Source organism: Hyperoodon ampullatus (assembly GCF_949752795.1).
Source record: "Hyperoodon ampullatus genome assembly, chromosome: 16".
Taxonomy (NCBI): Eukaryota; Metazoa; Chordata; class Mammalia; order Artiodactyla; family Ziphiidae; genus Hyperoodon; species Hyperoodon ampullatus.
Genome location: NC_136929.1, coordinates 77,952,797 through 77,974,573, shown reverse-complemented (window position 1 = coordinate 77,974,573; position 21,777 = coordinate 77,952,797). Strand labels below are relative to the sequence as shown.

The 21,777-nt window shown below is 40.3% G+C and overlaps 1 protein-coding gene across 4 annotated transcripts in view; it reads right to left on the bottom strand.

Moving 5' to 3' along the window:
- Positions 1-21,777, bottom strand: part of PSPC1 (paraspeckle component 1) — a gene marked incomplete at its 5' end in the record, with an annotated part of 86,627 nt that overhangs the window by 55,416 nt on the left and 9,434 nt on the right. For all 4 annotated transcript variants that reach the window (XR_013811313.1, XM_079721609.1, XM_079721608.1 and 1 more), the window contains 3 exons: positions 6,964-7,048; positions 14,471-14,667; positions 17,928-18,023. Coding sequence is in view for 3 of the 4 variants with exons in the window: in XM_079721609.1 (XP_079577735.1) it covers positions 6,964-7,048; positions 14,471-14,667; positions 17,928-18,023 (378 nt within the window). The remainder of the gene's footprint in view (positions 1-6,963; positions 7,049-14,470; positions 14,668-17,927; positions 18,024-21,777) is intronic.

Here is a 21,777-nt window from a genome sequence, read left to right as displayed (position 1 = left end):
TCTGTGGCTACCTTTGGGCTAGAGCAGTGCTGAACAGTTGAGACACAGACCACATGACATGAAAAGCCTAAAATATTTACCATGTAGCCCTTTCCCAGAAAAAGTATGCCAACCTCTGCCTCAGAGATATCAAGCATGGAACAACAACTACAAAACAAAAAAGGTATGTATGTGCAGGATTACTATTAAATCATAATTAGTTACAATATGATTAAGAGGGAAAACCTACAAAATAATATTAAAGTAATAGTCTGACATTATACTGACATTTAAATCAATGCAAACTCAAATATATATGCTCTCCACTCAAAAGCAAAATAGTAATTTAAATAGCGAAGACTATATAATGCTGATGCCCCCTCAGCAGGTCTCATTTTCCAGGCTACTCTTATAAGCACCCTTTTACACCAAGTATAGATACTTCGTTGTTGTTGTTTTGTACACCAAACACAATACCTGAACTAAAAGAAATGGCATTTTCACCCACAGCCAGCAAGAAAACAGGCTGTTAGGACTTCAAATCAGACCATGTGCAAGTAACAAGACAATGTTCCTAAGGTATTTCAAGTAAAATCTAGACTATTTTGAGATATCTAAGTCCCCAGTATACAACTCTATTCAAGGAAACAGAATATTCCAATAAACCGGTTAATCCATTTCTAGTACATTAACACACTCATAAATTTTATGGCTAAGAAAATACTTTCATGTTCATACACTGCTGAAAATGTACATAGTGACAGCAAAAACTCCCTTATTCAAAAACTCTAAGGCCACATGTGTTTTTCCGACTTTAAAAAGGGTTAATATAAAAAAAAAAAAAAAAAAGGGTTAATATACTATTATGATATCCCCAGTAGGATCTATTATGATATCCCAGCAGTACCCAATAATCAACACCATTAATACTTCTGTAGTAAGATGAACATTCACATTCTACGAATATAACAAAGGTTTGGCATGACCACAACGTAAAACGGGTCAGGTTTTGCATCAAACAGGCTCATGTCGGATCTTGCCACTAAATGATACTCAAAGCTTTTTGGTCTTCAAGATTGCAAAAATGACTTTGTTGAGGACCAACGTGTAGCAAACAATTTTATGTGTGCAAATCCATTTCCAGTAAACTAAACAGAAATATCTATACATGTGTGCAAGAATGTATACACACAGATACAAGACTGTACATTAATTAAAGGGAAAAGGTTGAAGACATTCAATTACCAATGACGGACAAGGAACACAATACAACCATTACAAAGAGGCAGATTTGCATTTACTGACATGAAACAATGTCTAAGGTACAGTGTCAGAAAATAGGCAAGCAAAACAATAGTATTCCTATTGCTGCATCTAAAAACCATTTGTACGAGCAGAGAAGAGAGTATGAGAGCTTCTATCACACTGGGGATAATCTGGGGAGACAAGAGCATTTCCCCTTTTTCTTTTGTACACATACGTATCATGTGAGTTTTTTTAAACATGTATTGCCATAACATTTTTAATTTAAAAGATATTTTAAACAAAATTTATAATGTACTTCTCCCCGTTGTTAGAGCAATTTTTTTCTGATAAAATGTGAGACTACATTTATATCTGGAGAAAAAATATGGTAAAAAGGTATAAAATCACTTTAAACATTTGTTATTTTTTTCTTCCACTCCACTGTCTATAAATTCCAGAGTTTCTACTTTATTTTGTGATTACACCACACTGACATTCCATAATATAAATTTACAGACAACATATAGGAACATTTGCTACTGTACATGTTTGCTTTTAATTTTTTTCCTTCCACAAGATGCTTTAACAATTATATTTATATTTAATGTCTCTTTGGATCAAGGATAATTTCCCAGGTTATATTCACAAATGAAACTAGTAAGTAAAGAAGCATGGCGAATTTTAACACCCTTCATGTTATACTTAATTGGAAACTGATAAAACCTCAATTTTACAATTTATTTTAATTGGAAGCCCACTAATTGTCTCATATTTTAATAGGACTTTGAAACCTGAGAGGCTCTAGGCACTAAGCTATGATACGACTGATATAAAAATGTCCTGCTCTTTGTTCCAGTCCAGCACTATGGCCTCCACACCCACCAAAGGCCTCAGTCCATCTGATGATCTTTATACTTTGTCAAACGACATAAAAAGGGAAAGAATGGATGGATGGGTAGATGAGTGAGTAGGAGGGAGGAAGGAAAGAAGTGAACAAACGCCAAGTGGGCCAGTTACAGCCTGAACCAGCCCACCTAAGCCCTGTCCGCCTGCACTGTCACAGCCCCTGAAGAAGTGACCCACGAAAACTTATTTGTAGCACTGAAATGAAAACCAGAAAATTTTGTATACTCCAAATTATTTAATTTCTTTCAAATATATTTTCTTAAGCAGTTTTTTCAGTCTTCCAACTAAGGTAAACAGAAAGGCCGTGTCCAGACTCCCTGGCTGTCTCACGTGGTAGCCTCCTGAGTCAGACCAACCTCTGCAAACTGCTACATTTTTATTTGCTTTGTGCTGCAAGGGCAAGATATATATATATATATATATATATATATATATATATATATATATATATATATAGTGGGGGGGGGTATGCCGGCCTCTCACTGTTGTGGCCTCTCCCATTGTGGAGCACAGGCTACGGACGCGCAGGCTCAGCAGCCCTGTTTCACGGGCCCAGCCGCTCCGCAGCATGTGGGATCTTCCCGGACCAGGGCATGAACCCGCGTCCCCTGCATCAGCAGGCAGACTCTCAACCACTGCACCACCAGGGAAGCACCAAGCAACCAATATTTCAATTATGAAACAAGTAACCTATTAAAAATTCCAGTAAGTACTGCGTTCTATTTTGTGCGCTTCACTTTCTTTTTAATAATCTGATCACGTTTCCAACTAATGTCTGCCTCCCTCCCAGATTACCTAAGTGCCACACCAGCAGAGCTTGTGTCTTTTGTTTTCCACTGTATCCCCAGTACCTAGAGTCCTCTTTTTCATTTTTTTATTTCCAACTAATTTTAAACTTACAGAAAAGTTGCAAAAATAGTACAGAGTTCCTATATCTCCCTCATGCAGCATCCCCTAATATTAACATCTTCCATAACCGTAGTACAATTATGAAAACCAGGAATTCACAATGGTATACTGCTACAGTTCAACTCTAGGTCTTACTCAAATTTCACCAGTTTCCCCACTATGTCCTTCTTCTGTTCCAGGACCCTATCCAGAATCTCACATCGCATTTAGTTATTATTTCTCTTTAGTCTCCTCGAGTCTGTAACACTTCAGTGTTTCTTGGTCTTTCATGACCTTGACACTTTTAAAGAGAACTGATTATTTTGTACAGTGTCCTTCAATTTAGGTTTGTCTTAAGTTTTCTCACAACTAGCATAAGGTTATGAAGCTTTGGCAAGAAAACCACAGAAATGACAATGTATGCTTCTGGGTGCATCATATCAAGGGGTTCCTGGTGTCCGTGTCTTATTAAGGGTGATACGAACCTAAACACTTGGTAATGGTGGTATCTGCTGGCCTTCTCCACTTCAAATTTACTATGTTTCCATTTGTACCTCATACAAATTTGAGACTCCACAAATCCTGTATCCCAAGTTTTGTGCAACAACCTTAGCACCTACTGGGAAATCTTGAATGAAACAACTATAGTGCCTCATTTTATTGCCCTTCCCAAAAATTGCATATTGCTTTTGCACACTGAAGTTTTGTGCCAACCCTATATTGTCAGATGGTTAGCATTTTTTAGCAAGAAAGTATTTTTAATTAAGGTACACACATTGTTTTTTAAGACATCATGCTATTGCACACTTAAAACACTACAGTACAGTATAAAGGTAGCTTTTATATGCACTGTGAAACAAAAAAACTCACTTTATTGCAATATATTGTGCTGGTCTGGAACCAAACCCACAGTATCTCCAAGATGTGCCTGTATTACTGCAGTATTCACCCACTGGTAATTTTTCTCTCAGACTCATTTCACATTTATTATTCGGAATTCTACTTCTAACAACTAAGGAAGAGTTGTCAATTCTCCCCATTTATTTACTTACTCATTAAATAACTTCTATCAGCACAAACTCATGGATATTTACTTTATTCAACAGTGTAAAATCTAATACTCCCATTTTTTATTTTGTTGTTGAAACTGTTCCAACTTTGGCCCTTAGGAGCGCCTTCAGTTTGGCTCCTGTGTTCTCTCAACATGCCCTAGCCTTGTTCAAGTACTTTGCTTCTCTCTGACACAAGATTTGTCAGGCTCATCTTGGACTTTTCAATCCTGGAATCAACCACTTCTCCAAAAAGCCCTGGTTCCCTTTATTGGAGAATGGTGCTCAGAAACAACAATCTGGGCATCAGATGAGCTCATTGTTCCTGAGGCATCACTGCTTCTGGACGGACAGGGCTAGGAAATATGTATATGTATGTGAACCGATGTATATATACACATCTATATTTCTGTATCTGTCTAGATTAGATGCCACTCAGTTCATACTGATACTTAGATTCCCCACTGAACATCACAGGAGTCATTTTAATTTTAGCCTTTCTCCCTTCTTTCTTTCTCCAACAATGAGAAACCTGGTTCATATTAATCTGTACTAATACATTCACTTAAAAAAGTATATACATTATTTTCAATAAAGTCTTGATCAAAGAGAGAAAAAAAGTATATACATAGTTTCAGAACTGCAAATCTATATCCCTATGAGAAATACACTTACTAACTAGATTACAGAATTTACATATTGTTCTTGCCACTAGCCTATAGTATGCAATCAAGATATGGTTTTCCAAAGTTATTTAGGTTCCTTACTTTCTTCCCCATCTCCTTCCAGTGTGACAGTGCTGTCCATCTATATATAATATAGTTAAGTTCATCTGTTATATTTTTATACCCTACTTTGGGTTCTCCCACATTGATTGTTTTTTTCTTGGTTTGTTTTTCTTTTTGTTGACTGAAGTACAGTTGATTTACAATGTTAGTTTCAGGTGTACAGCAAAGTGATTCAGTTATACATATATATTCTTTTTCATATTCTTTTCCATTATGGCTTATTACAGGATATTGAATATAGCTCCCTGTGCTATACAGTAGGACCTTGTTGTTTATCCATTCCATACATAGTAGTTTGCACCCCACATTGTTTAATTACTTATTATTTTAGCACACTAGTATAGGGCACTAATCTTAAAAGCCTACTTGTCAAGGATAAATGTAAGAGAAGAAAGCTGGATTCAGGTAGGTTTATGTTAGGGGAGAGGAGGTTTCCTTTTCTTTGTACAAGTAGAAGAGACTTTAACACATTTACATGAAGTGGAAAGAAGCAACAAGAAAGAAACTGAAAAAGGTCCCTCGTGTAAGAAGTTCATGGCGGGAGTTATTTACACCAGTGGTTCTCAAACTTTAGGATGCACCAGAGTCACCTGGAGGATTTACCAAAGCACAGGTGAATCAGCTTATGATTCAGTAGTTCAGAGGGAAGGCTTGAGACTTCCTAACAATCTCCTAGGTTAGAATGCTGACGCTGCCCGCCAAGTACCATAAATTGAGAATAAATAGGTTAGAGTAAAATCAGAGTAGTACCAAGACAGAAATACACAAACGCTGGTATAATCAGGTATAAAGTTGGAAAAAACACACTAAAATATACAGTCTAGTACCTATCTCCTGACCGTGAAGACACTTCAAACTCATTAACAGTTTTTTACTTTCTTTATTTCCCATGAGCACCTAACTTCCTGTCACAAACACTTATTACTTTTTTTTTTTTTTTTTTCTTTTTGCGGTACGCGGGCCTCTCACTGTTGTGGCCTCTCCCATTGCGGAGCACAGGCTCCGGACGCGCAGGCTCAGCGGCCATGGCTCACGGGCCTCGCCGCTCCGCGGCATGTGGGATCTTCCCTGACCAGGGCACGAACCCGCATCCCCTGCATCAGCAGGCGGACTCTCAACCACTGCGCCACCAGGGAAGCCCAAGCACTTACTACTTTTACAGCACTTCCAAAACAAAAGTTTAAGTTTGCTTTAATCTATCATAGCTTTGTTTATAACAATTCCTAATTATGACTTTTTTTTTTTTTTTTTTTTTTTGCGGTACGCGGGCCTCTCACTGTTGTGGCCTCTCCCGTTGCGGAGCACAGGCTCCAGACGTACAGGCTCAGTGGCCATGGCTCGTGGGCCCAGCCTCTCCACGGCATGTGGGATCTTCCCGGACCGGGGCACGAACCCGTGTCCCCTGCATCGGCAGGCGGACTCTCAACCACTGCGCCACCAGGGAAGCCCCTAATTATGACTTTTGAAACTTGTAAGAGTAATACTTATCTCATATTTTACAACTGAATATTGCAGTTACAAGAAAAGCTGTTAATTTTTGTTTCTGTATCTTGGATCAACTACTCCCTTAAACTTCCTTACTTAACCTAAAAGATTTTAAGTTGCCCATCACAGTTCTCTATTATGTACTGAGATCTTTAATGCCCATACCCTTTTTACCATGGATTCCAGATATCATTTTTAAACAAATTATCACAAGTACAAAAATGCTTAATGGCACTCAGAGTAGTAGTATACCCATGGAAAAAAACTCAGATCAATGCAAATGTATCCATCTCTGGAAAAATGGCCCCGTAAATCCTGGTGCAGTCTTACAATAAATTATACGAAATAATGCCTAAGCCCTTTATGTAAGTTCACACTGTCTGTAAAGTGTCCATAATCAGCTATAAAAAACATAGAATAACAAAGATTTATGTTATCTCAAAGATTTATGTTATCTTCTGGAGTAATTCCCTAAATCTGGTCAGAAATGGACAATTCTGGTTTTCTTCCCTGTATTTTCCAAGTTATATAACTTGTTGATAACAGGCATTGGGAGTTTTATTCATAACATACATAATGAAACCTACATATATTCACGTATATGTTATAATGATGTTCTTTACCTCAGTTGTATTTGCTTCCGTTTTTGCAGCTCTTGGTTTCTGAGTTCTTCTAAGCGTCTGAGTTCCTCTTGACGCCTCATTAAATCTACAAGATATTGATTACAGATTAATATTTTTAGCTTCCCCTTCTGTATTTTTATATTCATAAGCATGTAGATTCTCTATGACTGGCAATATATGTAGTAACTTATTCATACTCATGCACCTAGCTTCTCTTTTTGTCTATCACATCATTTTACAGTGAAAGATTATAAGCTGTGTAATAAATTAATATCACTTCTGGGCCCATTTCTTTATGTGTATGAAGAAAATAATAAATCCATCCTTACATTAAGAAATTAAAATGGGTAGTAACTGTTTTAACACAGGGCCTGGAACATATTAAAAACAGAATGGTAGTTACATTTTCATTTACATAGTTTTAAACAAATTAGAATTTTTTTCAGCAGCAAGCTCAAAGCCCAAAAAGATGCCTTGAGAACCATCAGCAGAGGGCACGTAAGAACCAGACCAAACAGTACAGATAATGAGATAGGACATGGCATAAAACTCAAAAACATCCCTCCCAACACAATCAGCAGGTTTCCTCCTGCATCAAGTCTGTATCGTATGAAGGAGGGCAATGAGGAGATAGTTCCTGAAAGGGGAAAAGGGCTGAACACTGATGTGAACAAGACCACTTTAAACAGGACGAGCATTCCCACTGTCACCAACCCGTGTCACATCATCAAGAACAGGGGTTCCACTGCAGAATAAGATAATGAAAGATACATTTGTTTTGCACATCTGAGAAGCAGTGGATAAACTTCCCAAGTATTAAAACTCTTTGTACTATCTTACCAAATTACATGTGCACGCATGCATAAAATATATACATACACATATACAGATATATGAATACCCTGAATAACACAAGTATTGGTTGTTTTTATTTTCTTTTTCTATAATCATGTTACCTGAAATTTCTAAAATGAACATATATTATCTTAATTGAATGTTTAATAAATTGCTATATTCAGAATTCATTTAACATAATACTTAACAGTTAAAGTTAATATTTCATGTGCCAATAACTCTAAACATCTTAACCATAACAACGCAGGCATCATAATTATAACAAGGTATTATCCTCCCTACAGATTGAATTATGTATTAATTATGTCGAAGAAAAAAGATCCAGACAGATTATAAATGTGCTCTAGCCATTCAGCCACTACATGGTTCAACTGGGATGTATAGCCAAATCTACCCTTATTGCAAAGCTCTTTCCAAAATGCCAGCATTGCAAACCTGGCTGTTCAGCCTCAACTGAGAAACTTAAAAAAAAAATTTTTTTTTAAGATTTTCGGACTCTGCTCAGGAAAGTCTGCTTGGTATATGGGATAGGAACCAGGTGATTCTGATAACATGCCAGTTGAGAAAACATTTAGCTATCTTTTTTTTTTTTTTTTTTTTGCGGTACACGGGCCTCTCACTGTTGTGGCCTCTCCCATTGCGGAGCACAGGCTCTGGACGCGCAGGCTCAGCGGCCATGGCTCACGGGCCTAGCCGCTCCGCGGCATGTGGGATCTTCCCGGACCGGGGCACGAACCTGTGTCCCCTGCATCGGCAGGCAGACTCTCAACCACTGCGCCACCAGGGAAGCCCCATTTAGCTATCTTAAAACCCAAACATGACTACAATTAAGTTCAAACATTTTTACCATTAGCTGTCAACACTGACTGCTCATTAGAATTACTTAAGTACCTTTTAACCATAGACCAATTAAATCAAAATCTCTTGGGATGTGAACCAGATATGAGTATTTTTTTTGAAGCTCCCTAGATGACTCCATTCTGCAACCAACATTGAGACCGCATAACTACCGTATAATTTCTATAGTTGGCGAGACTTGTAAAGACCAAAAATATACTATCTATTTATATTCCTAAGGGGAAATGCTTCAATAAGCCAAAGCATGGGAAGTATCTTACTATCATTAATTACCCAAGAAAGTCAATACAGTGCATCCTCTAACAGTTTTATTATTGATTTTGTAGGTTAGCTGTTCTTAAATCAGGGGCACATATAGTAATAAATGTAAAATTATATTTTCCTCCATGAAAAGGAATAGGAAAAGAACATGAATGTTTTCTGACACCTGGATCTTCTCCTTTTAAGCTGGGCCAGTTAAGACAGGTGCTTTAACGTCTCAGATCGTGCTTTCTCACCAGTAACATGGGTATAATAATTAGCTCAGAGGATCTGACAATCAAATTATCAGATAAGCACATTATCTAACAGTCATGAGGAGCACTATCAACTTAAAACAAAACTACCATTTTACATCTTCCAAATTATTTCCTTTAAGTTGCTAATATACAGAGTTCCTGAAATTTCACTAAAGCTTATGTATTTGTATACTGCCATGATAATATTCTTCTGGAGGAAAATATTACCCAAAAAACATGTAACCTGAGGTGCTTTTTATCCTTTAACACAGTAAATCACACTCACAGGAATTTTTCTTATAAAAATAATCCAGGAATTCCCTGGCAGTCCAGTGGTTAGGACTTGGTGCTTTCACTGCAGGGGCCCAGGTTCAACCCTGCCAGGGAACTAAGATCGTGCAAGTCGCACGCGGCCAAAAAAAAAAAAAAAATCCAAAGACATCCACAGACATAAAATATCAGCTGCAGCACTACTCACTACTAGACCAAATAACATTTAAAACTGCGTACCTAACAGACATAAAACTGTCTATAATTTCAATAGATCATAAATACGGGTACAGTGAAAAGGGAATAGAGGGGAATATGGACAAATTTTAAGTCTGATTTGCTAGACTGTAGGAAAGTGTTCTCTCAATGTAATATCCTTCAAGTCATAAAGACTAAACATATGCTCTCTGATCTAACACAGCTCCTTCCTCGAAATATAAGAACTGAATCTATAGATTGAAAGGGCGTATCTGGTCCCAAGAAAAGTATGATGGTGTACAGTAAGATACATCTGATATAAGACTGGACAGATGGAAAGATGTAATAAAACAAGTATAGTAAAATGTTAGTAACAAAATCTAAGTATTACATACCTTAAAATTCTTTGAACTTTTTTTTTTTTTTTGGCCACACCATGCGGCTTGTGGGATCTTAGTTCCCCAACCAGGGATCGAACACATGCCCTCTGCAATGGAAGCGCAGAGTCCTAAAAACTGGACCACCAGGGATTTCCCCTCTTTCAACATTTTTATGTTTAAAATTTCTCATAACAAAATATTTGGGCGGAAAACATATCCTGGATAAGTTACTGAACCTTAAAAGAATTCATATGGAAGCCTGTTAAAAGGATCAAGTCACAAGAAGGGAAAAAAATCCAGGTTTATCTCAGACTTTCCCACAGAAACATACTATCAAGTACTTAAGAAAGGGGAGAAAGAAGCATGAATTTTACACCATTCAAGAGAGGGTTTAAAGTATAAGATCATGAGGACTTCTCTGGTGGCTCAATGGTTAAGAATCTGCCTGCCAATGCAGGGGACACGGGCTTGAGCCCTGGTCCGGGGAGATCCCACATGCCGCGGAGCAACTAAGCCTGTACGCCACAACTACTGAGCCTGCGCTCTAGAGCCCACAAGCCACAACTACTGAAGCCTGCATGCCTAGAGCCCATGCTCGGCAACAAGGGAAGCAACTGCAGTGAGAAGCTCGTGCACCGCAACGAAGAGTAGCCCCCGCTAGCAGCAACTAGAGAAAGCCCGCGCGCAGCAACGAAGACCCAACACGGCCAAAAATAATAAATAAATAAATTTTTAAAAAAAGATATTTAAAGAAACTATACTTCTATTATTTATCAGTACAAAAAGATACATAAAATCCACCGATAGAGGAGGACAGAGTAATAGCAAAATGAATGGCAGTTCTATTGAGTTATATCATTACAGTAACAAAGGTAATACAAAAACAACCATAATGAAAATTCAGGAACTGCCTCCTATACTGATGATCAAAAACAGATAGTGGGGGGCTTCCCTGGTGGCGCAGTGGTTGAGAGTACGCCTGCCGATGCAGGGGACGCGGGTTCGTGCCCCGGTCTGGGAAGATCCCACATGCCGCGGAGCGGCTGGGCCCGTGAGCCATGGCTGTTGAGCCTGCGCGTCCGGAGCCTGTGCTCCGCAACGGGAGAGGCCACAGCAGTGAGAAGCTCGCGTACCGCAAAAAAAAAAAAAAAAAAAAAACAGATAGTGGGGCTTCCCTGGTGGCGCCGTGGTTGGGAGTCCGCCTGCCGATGCAGGGGACGCGGGTTCGTGCCCCGGTCCGGGAGGATCCCACATGCCGCGGAGCGGCTGGGCCCATGAGCCATAGCCGCTGAGCCTGCGCGTCCGGAGCCTGTGCTCTGCAACGGGAGAGGCCACAACAGTGAGAGGCCCGCGTACCACAAAAAAAAAAAAAAGAGGATGAGCAAAACTAATTATAGCCATTTAACAGAGTATCATTCAGCCATTTAAAATATGAAGCAGATCTATATGTACACACTTATACAGAAAGCAAAATAGCAAGGAGCAAAAAAGATAAAAAGGATCTTCTTGGTTATAAATAAATATACACACATACACATCTACTGACATATGCATGATTTTTTTTTATTAAAGGATACAGAAGAAACTTAAAATACAGAAGAAACAAAGACTCCTATAAGAAAGCAGAAGGCGGGGCCAGGGAAAAGGACAGTTTTCTGTGCTGTCTGAGCTTTCCATTTCCAAGATAGGTCAACTGGAGAGCCCTGTGTCTCTGCAGAGCCAAAGAACTAAGATTACTTCAAGTCGCTCCCCAACCTGAACACACCCTTAGAGGCGCTGGATAAAATACAAAATTGTAGAACAAAAGAGAAGACTGTAAATTTTTTTTTTTTAATTTTTAAACAAATTAACACTGAAACGAATTTATCACCTGCAGACTTTTGCTGAAATATAGGATGTACATCAGGAGAAGTAAACCCAGAAGCAAGGACCAAGATACACTAAGCAATGTGCTTTTCTAATATTATAAACCAAAAACTGTTAACATGGGTTATAAATAAGCACACAAAAAGCAATAAAATGAAAGCTCATAGGAAATAACTACAAAGTTACTCTGCTTCGAAAGTCAAAACTCCCTTAGGGGTGAGGCAAAGTTTTCTAAGCGCTCACGAGAGCTCTACGAGGCCTAAAGAAATGTTGTGCTTTGTCATCACCACATCCTCAGTACCTCACATGGTGTCTTCTACAACCAACATTCAATATGGGTTCAAGTAATGACTGTTATACTACTGCCTGTTAGTAGCAGCAACAAATATCTTTCAGCACAAATGTTTACACATCTAATCAACGTTAGTTCCTAACTATGGCATGACCATAGATAGCGGGAAAATAAAGTGGCAAAGTGCATGGCAGGCTAAGAGCTGAGAACAATTCATACTGGACAGAAGTGCTAGAGCAACCATGAGGCCTGGGAAATTAAAATTTTTTTAATTTCCCGGTTGATTTTGGTGTGTAGCCGATTTTTTTTTTTTTTTTTTTTTTTTTGGTCATGAGGGGCGACGTGAGGGGTCTTAGTTCCCCGATCAGGTACTGAACCGGGCCCCCTGTAGTGGAAGAGCAGAGTCTTAACCACTGGACCACCAGGGAAGTCCCTGGCCAAATTTTTGAATCATAAAATCTAAGGCTGGATAAACTTGAAGCTCTCTCTTCCAGGTCTAAGCAGCCTATGATTCTAAAACTTTATCTTAAATAACAATTTTCAAATTTCTGCAAGAGACCTAGTATAAACATAACTAGTTTAAACATATTAGTATATGATATGAATGACTTCAATTTTATTAGAAAAAGAGTGTTTTACAGTTTATAGAAACGCTAGGTTTACGGTCCAAATGAAACCAGAAATGTCTGACTAGTTTCTAGCGTTTGCTGAGCTTGTTTTAACTTATTTGGCATCAACGCAGTTATTCAGTGACTTGACCGTAATTGCTCAATTGCTCAATAAACATTTACTGAACAGTTAAAAAAACAAAACAAAACACAACAAAAAAAACTAACCTGGATTTTACCCAAAAGGAAATGAGAATCTACCAAAAAGATTTAGAGATGAATGATGATCAAATTTTCACCTTTTAAAGAAATACTGGCTCTAGTATAAAGAATACTTTAGGGACTTCCCTGGTGGCACAGTGGTTAAGAATCCGCCTGCCAATGCAACAACTACTGAGCCTGCACTCTAGAGCCCGCAAGCCACAACTACTGAGCCCATGTGCCACAACTACCGAAGCCCAGGTGCCTAGAGCCTGTGCTCTGCAACAAGAGAAGCCACCGCAATGAGAAGCCCACACACCACAACGAAGAGCGGCCCCCACTCATCACAACTAGGGAAAGCCCACGTGCAGCAACGAAGACCCAACGCAGCCATAAATAAATAAATTTACTTAAAAAAAAAAAAAAAAAGAAGTCTGATGCAGAAATCGGGCAGCTGTCTGCGGTGCCGTGACCTCTGGGGGCAGCCAAGAGAAGGTACATAGAACTTTACTGAAGTGCTAAGTTAAAAAAACAAGTGCAAAAAATTTAAGAGCAAAATAGAAAGCAATCAGATGCTTTAAGAAATACAAAATTTGGGGAATTCCCTGGGGGTCCAGTGGTTAGGACTGCATGCTTCCATTGCAGGGGGCACCGGCTGGATCCCTGGTCAGGGAACGAAGATCCCACAAGCTGCGCAGCATGGCCAAAATAAATAAATATTTTTTAAAAAGAAATCCAAAATTTTATGGATAATGGAAGAGATGAGTAATAGGAAGAACCAGAAAAAGTTACTTGGAGAACTAACAGGAAAGAAGAAAGGGTAGAGATAAACAATATAGACAGGGATAAAAAGAAACCTAGAAACAGGACTGGGAAGAAGTAAGCTTCTGAGCTATACTGAAGCAGCTTGTCATGTTAGGTATCTGACCAGTGGACGCGAGTACATGTTATGTTATGCATAACACCTGCTGTGAGTGCTCTTAAAACTTCAGTTAGCTCTTCCTCAAGTGTTTAAAATGTTCTTGCCAAATACTCAAGAATTTAGTGTTCCTGAATCCCCATACCCAACAGCACACATGAATCTTTTTCACCTCTGCCAACGAATATCCATCTGTAATCTTTTGACATGTAGTAAGAATCTTAAATAGCCAGCATTTGCCATAATTCTTCTTTCCACCAAACAAAATCTTGATATGTGACTTTATGCCACAACTACATACCAAGAATCATCCCACTGGGCTTCTCTTTGCCAGCAGAAGCATGTACTCACTTCTGGCAAAAGTTAACAACCTTATTAATCACCTCCAACAATACTACTTATGAAGGTAACTTATTTTTAATAAGTTTTTTTTCCTAAGGAAGTTCTCTCAGAAAAGTGAAATGTTTCTTTCTAGCATTTTCAGTTTCTACTGTCTCTAAACCCCTAACTAGCGACTTAGTAATAGGTGTCAACGGGGACACCTACACAGAAACGCGTCTTACCTTGCCGCATGAGCATCAGCTGGTGCTCGTGCCGGGCCGCTTCCATTTCCGCCTCCAGTTTCTCTTTGGCTTCTCGAATGTTTCTATCAACCTGCTCACGCTGCTGCTTCTCCATTTCATCCAGAGCCTTCCAGCGAGATGCATACTCAAATTCAAACGTCCCAGGCTGAGCAAAACGCGGCGGTTGTTCTCTTTCCCTAAGTTTACAAGGAAAGACACACAGAAATGTTATGTTTCAAAGGTAAAATGACATGTAAGAACAACAAACACTACCATTCACTGAGCTATTACAATGTTCATGGCACTGTTGACAAGTACCCTCCATGAAATATATCACGGCAACATTGTCAAGCAGGTTGTAACAAGCCTAAGTTTGAGAAACTGCCCAAAGATGCCCAACTAATTAGTAAGGGCACCAGGTTTCAAACCTAGGCAATCTGATGCTACAATCTGCATTCCCCTAATTAACACTTCCAATAAGGCCTTCCTGGTTTTCACTCAACAATTTTTTTTTTTTTTTTTTTTTTGCGGTACGCGGGCCTCTCACCGCTGTGGCCTCTCCCGTTGCGGAGCACAGGCTCCGGATGCGCAGGCCCAGCGGCCATGGCTCACGGGCCCAGCCGCTCCGCGGCATATGGGATCCTCCCGGACCGGGGCACGAACCCGTATCCCCTGCATCGGCAGGCGGACTCTCAACCACTGCGCCACCAGGGAGGCCCCCACTCAACAATTTTATATAAGGCAGTCTGCAACATATGACCCAAATGTCCCTTAAGTTAATTAGATGAAGTCAGATTTTTCTCTCTAAAAGTATAACTTTTAGGGGTAGTAATACAAGCAGATACAGTTAACTGTTATGTACCAGGTTCACTGGCTAGGCCAAACACTATAGGCCTAATTTACTACAATCGGCTTAATACCTATTTGCCTTGCTAGACTATAAACTCATTGAGTACATGAAATTTGTTAACCACTGTAAGTACCTAGCACATATCTAGCACATTGTACACATTTAGTATTTATTTCTTTGAATGAATGAATAAATGACCGAAAAAATTTAAGACCTGTGAATGTACCTGACAGTCAAAGAAATTCTTCAGTTATTCAAAAGTACTGATAAAAACATAATTCTCACCCATCAATAAAAGTACAGATGGCTTGCAATCACAAATTTTAACTTTTATTTTGGGGTGGGGAGGGGAAGATGGTGGATGGGACAAAGTTGGGAGATAAAGGGAGAGGTTGTCACAGAGGGAAAACGTAGTGACAAGAAACAGCTGTGAGACTTCCCTGGTGGCGCAGTGGTGAAGAATCCTCCTGCCAACGCAGGGAACATGGGATCGAGCCCTGGTCCAGGAAGACCCCACGTGTCGTGGAGCAACTGGGTCCATGCGCCACAGCTACTGAGCCTGCGCTCTAGAGCCTGCAAGCCACAACTAGTGAAGCCCGCGCGCCTAGAGCCCGTGCTCTGCAACAAGAGAAGCCACCGCCATGGAAGCCTGCACACTGCAACAAAGAGCAGCCCCCACAGAGCAGCCCCCACTCGCTACAACTAGAGAAAGCCCACGTGCAGCAACAAAGAACCAACGCAGCCAAAGATAAGTAACTAAATTTATTAAAAAAAAAAATAATAGGCACCCATATTTGTCATTTAAATCAACTACAAGGAAAAACATCCATCTGCACTAAAATCAAAGAATGCTAATTAAAACATGCATAAAATGTCATTTTGAGCCTACACTCTCAAATCTTAAAATCATAACATCCATCTTCTGTCAGGACAAACAAAACTACTTTTATACATACACCCTTAAGTATAAATTGGTATAGTATTTGGGGAGAACCATCTGGCAGTATTAATCACAGTTAAATATGCATACCCTTTGATCTAAGCCATCATACCTCACTTTCTTGGTTTTAAATGGTATTTCTCACTACTTAATATGTCTTATAATCTTTGGCTCATTAATTACTGTATAGCCCCGCCACTAGAAACGTAAGCAGTGTGAGGGCAGAAACAGTTCTAAGATGCACTGGCAGCATCAAGAACAGTGCCTGGCACAAAGGCATTCCAATATTTGTTGAACTCACACATGCATATATTACAGGTTTTTTGTTTTTTTTCTTTTTGGCCACTCCATGCAGCATGTGGGATCTTAGTTCCCCAACCAGAGATGATCAAACCCACACCTCCTGCTTTGGAAGCACGGAGTCTTAACCACTGGACCGCCAAGGAAGTGCATTACAGTTTTATTTACTATAATAAATGAGTGACTGGTTAAGAACAATACAACATATTCATACAGGCAACTTATGCAAAAATATCTGAATCACACTGAGTGAAAAGTAATTGGAAAAGAATAATATATAACATTTTGAAAACAGGCTACTTTTCTTTTTCATCTTTAAGAAAAATTCTTAACTCTTTGCCAAGTTATTTAACTAGAACCTTCTCCACTCCACCCCTGCCAAAACGTCTCCTAACTCATGGCACTTCCCTGGTGGTCCAGTGGTTAAGACTCCACCTTGCAGTGCAGGGGACGCTGGTTCGATCCCTGGTCGGGGAACTAGGATACTACATGCCGCGGGGCAAGAAGCCCACGTGCCACAACTAGAGAGCCTGCGTGCCGCAACTACAGAGCCCACACACTCTGGAGCCCATGCACAACTATAAGGAAGCCCGCACACCGCAACGAGACCCCATGTGCAGCTACTAAGACCCAAGCAGCCAAAAATAAATAAATAAGTAAATATTTCAAAAAGTCTCCTAACTCTTAATTCATAATACACCTGAAGCATACTAAATACAGAAATTTTCATATCTAAAATTCTCTGTTGGGGCTTCCCCGATGGTGCAGTGGATAAGACTCCGTGCTCCCAATGCAGGGGGCCCGGGTTCGATCCCTGGTCAGGGAACTAGATCCCACATGCATGCCACAACTAAGAGTTCACATGCCACAACTAAGGAGCCCACGTGACATAACTAAGGAGCTGGCGAACCGCAACTAAGGAGCCGGCGAACCGCAACTAAGGAGCCCACCTGAAACAACTAAGGATCCCACATGCTGGAACTAAGGAGCTGCCGAGCCGCAACTAAAAGAGCCCATGAGCCGCAACTAAGGAGCCCACCTGCCACAACTAAGAGCCGGTGCAACCAAATAAATAATAAATATTTTTTAAAAAATTCACTGCTTCTCTGGCATAAATACTACTGACAGTATCCTCTTACCTACCCCATCCATGCCCCAGTTGTAAAAGTTGAGACTTCGAAGTCAAGTTAACATTTTACCAATATATACAAGAAAACTAGCATTCCATGTAGACCAGCCCACTCTAGTAACCAGACTGTATGACTAAACAGCACACCTTATAATCCAACAATACTCGATTACAAATGTGAAGTAACAAATATCCTTGAGAGCACATATCTAAATTATCTTTATTAGTAAAATCTTACTTATGATACTGCTGAGTTTTCTGCATTAGCTTCTCTGGCAAGCCATCTTCATCATCAAACTGCTCCATAGGCTCCACAATGACTGGACGAGGGGTCCTGGACAGATAAAAAGCATTAATAAGAATTAATACAGTATCAAGAATTAACGTCCTCCTAGAAATCTTTTATTGTAACTCCAAGATACATACTTGGAAAATTTCTTTCTTGAGAAAAATGTCTCAAATCAGTCAAAAACATTGGTTGCACAGACACAGGTGAATGTCCAAGTCAAAAATGAGTGCTTATTTTTAGAGCATGGAGTCTATTCAAGGTGACAGAAAAATACACCAACCACAAACCTGCGTGAGCACGATGCAGAAGAGCGAGTCCCCGACTCTCATCCTGTGTGTGTCGTCCTCATCCCCCCATCCCATCGCCTCAAATTCCCACCACTGCCCACCTGCCAGCCTCCCTCTCTGTCCAACCGGTCTTGTAAAGAAGTCTTTCTAAAACCCAAAGTGAGACCTAAAAGATTATCAGCCAAGAAAAAGGGAAGGGGGAGGCCAGAAGCAACACATTCAAGGAGGAAATGGGGTGGGGGGACAAGAAGAGTGGATGATGACAGATCTGACCTGGAAACCCTCCTGTACTGTTTTCCAAAGGAAGAGAAAGCTCACTGAGGAAAGACAAGAAAGAGGAGTAACTGGACTAGATGATATACTGATATTTTAATATACTGATATTAAAACTTTCCTTGCTATCAGCCTCTCACCATGCAAACAGACTAAAATCTATTTATACTGTTTTCTGAACAGAGATGCTTCAGAGAGAAAAAAGTCACGGTTAATTTTTGAGGTGTTAACAGAGGAGCTAGAGAGGTGAGGGGGCTTTCGGGGTTCAGAATGCTTCCCTTTACAAATAAATAAAGGTCCAGAGATTAAGAGACTAAATCCTCCACTGTAGGGAAAGGAAAGATATAAAACGGTTATTTATAAAGTTATTCCTGGGCTAATGAAGACATTTTAGAGTGAAAATGAATTAGAAGCAGATGTGGAATACCTTGGGGTGATGAAGACAGCAAGATTAGAAACCTCAGATAAAATGCGTGGGAACCCGAAAGAAAAGGGACTCACAGGCCTCATTCTCCAGGGTGAGACCTCGTGTCCAACATGTAAAAACAGAAACATAAGAAAGAATACGTAAACACAGCCTCCAAGAGTACACATAACCCAGTGAGGTGTGAGAAAGCAGCCAAGAATTCCTGAACCCACCCAGCCCATAGGAGGATCTAGTATTCTAAGAGGACCCAAAGGGGCCCAGGGACAAAATGAAGAAGATGCACTATATGGACCAGTTAACCACTGGAAGCCGTGGCAGGGCCACAATCATTCGAAGAGTAATAGAGGGGCTTCCCTGGTGGCGCAGTGGTTGAGAGTCCCCCTGCCGATGCAGGCGACACGGGTTCGTGCCCCGGTCCGGGAAGATCCCACATGCTGCAGAGCGGCTGGGCCCGTGAGCCATGGCCGCTGAGCCTGCGCATCCGGAGCCTGTGCTCTGCAACGGGAGAGGCCACAACAGTGAGAGGCCCGCGTACCGCCAAAAAAAAAAAAAAAAAAAAAAAGAGTAACAGAGCCAGGTAAGAACTACACCTGAACCGAGGCCAGCAATGACTGAAACCTGCACCCTCCACTTCAACACCACAAGGCCACCACCACCCTAGAGAAAAATCAGAAGAGACCTCAAGAGGAAAATGTACTGGGGCTTCCCCAGTGGCACAGTGGTTAAGAATCCACCTACCAATGCAGGGGACACGGGTTCCAGCTCTGGTCTGGGAAGATCCCACGTGCCACAGAGCAACTAGGCCCTTGCATCCCAACTACTGAGCCTGTGAGCCACAATTACTGAGCCCGCATGCCACAACTACTGAGCCCGCACGCCACAACTACTGAGCCCGCGCACCACAACTACTGAAGTCCACATGCCTAGAACCTGTGCTCCACAACAAAAGAAGCCACCACAATGAGAAGCCTGCGCACCACAACGAACAGTAGTCCCCACTCGCCGCAACTAGAGAAAGCCCACGGGCAGCAACGAAGACCCAACGCAGCCAAAAATAAATAAACAAAATTAAAAAAAATAATGCCAATGTCATAACACAAAATGACATAAAAAATGACATTTTTGTCATTTGGGGAGCTCAAACAGATAAAAGGAAATAATAGACGTAAATAAATTCAATGTGTGATCTTTGATTGCAAAAAACAAGTTATAAAACACATTATATTGTGACAATTATATTGTGGCTTTATTCATAGAAGATACATGCCAAGTACTGTTCAGAGATCAAGTATGTTATCCATTGCTGACTCTTAAATGAATTAGCAAAGAAAAAACAAATTTGTACATATAGTGAAAAAACTATGACAAAATGCTAACAATCAGTGAGTGTAGATAACATTTATATTAACATTAAAGGATTGTTTTAAAGGGAAAATATCTTTCTCTAAACTGAAATTAAAACAGATACTTTTTCCTCCTTCTAAGGAAGCAACTCCAACATCATCTTTAGGGTATCAGTTGGAAAATAGTAAGAACAGACCACTATATCTTCATTGAAGTCAACCTGCAATGATCTTTAAAAAAACAAACAAAAAAAAAAGGGAAAGGGAAAAAAATTGAAAAGTGAGCACCTATCATTATGCCTCCTCAATTCCTGTGAGCTCCAGGCATGAGCACCTCTGCTGCTCTAGGTGCGATTCTAATGTTTAAAGATGTGGACATACCTTTATTATCGTAGGAGAAGCTTTTTAATTTCCCCTTTTTTCTATTTTTCTGCCTCTTTTGTAATTTCAAAACAGCACAGATATATAATTTACACATACTTTTGCATACTGTGTAGTAATCATTATATATACTGTGTACAAGGTCATTTGCCTAAACGCATGTGTAGTATACAACATTTTATGACAATTTAAAGGTATTTTCAAGAGAAATTTTGATAACACAAGATGTCTACATTTAGAAACTAAATCCCTGTGATACCACTCCTATAAATCACTTGTATTACCTCAGATATCTGAGATACAGACAGTCCATCAGTAAATATTTGATTACCTAACAGGTACCAAGACTGCAGTTGGGGCTAGGGATACAATGATAAACAATCCCTGAAAGTCTTCTAGGAGACCCACCCCTTCCAAAAAAATGAGTAAACAAAAGAACCATTTTAAGACCAAAGAAGAAAAAACGATGCTGTCAGAAAGAATAACAGAGGCGCCACTTTAGATAACGCAGTCCAGAAAATCCTCTCCATAAAGCGACACTTCAGCTGAGACCAGCTATTCAAACAGCAGAAAGAAGAGCATCCTGAGCTCCATGAGAATGTTTAACAACAAAGGACCTGAGCAAGGAGAGTCTACAGAAAAAAGAAACCACTCCACCTGCAGCACAGTATAAGAAGCAAGGGAGAGACTTCCCTGGTGGCACAGTGGTTACGAACCTGCCTGCCGACGCAGGGAACGTGGGGTTTGATCCATGGTCCAGAAGATAAGATCCCACAGGCCGCAGAGCAACTAGGCCTGTGAGCCACAACTACTGAGCCCTGTGCCACAACTACTGAGCCCTGTGCCACAACTGCTGAGCCCTGAGCCACAACTACTGAGCCCACGCGCCTAGAGCCTCTGCTCCACAAGAAGAGAAGCCACAGCAAAGAGAAGCCCACGCACCACAATGAAGAGTAGCCCCCGCTCGCCGCAACTAAAGAACGCCCGTGCGCCGCAACGAAGACCCAATGCAGCCATAAATAAATAAATTTACTTAAAAAAAAAAAAAGAAGCAAGGGATTTGGCATCAGACTAAACTCCACCATTTA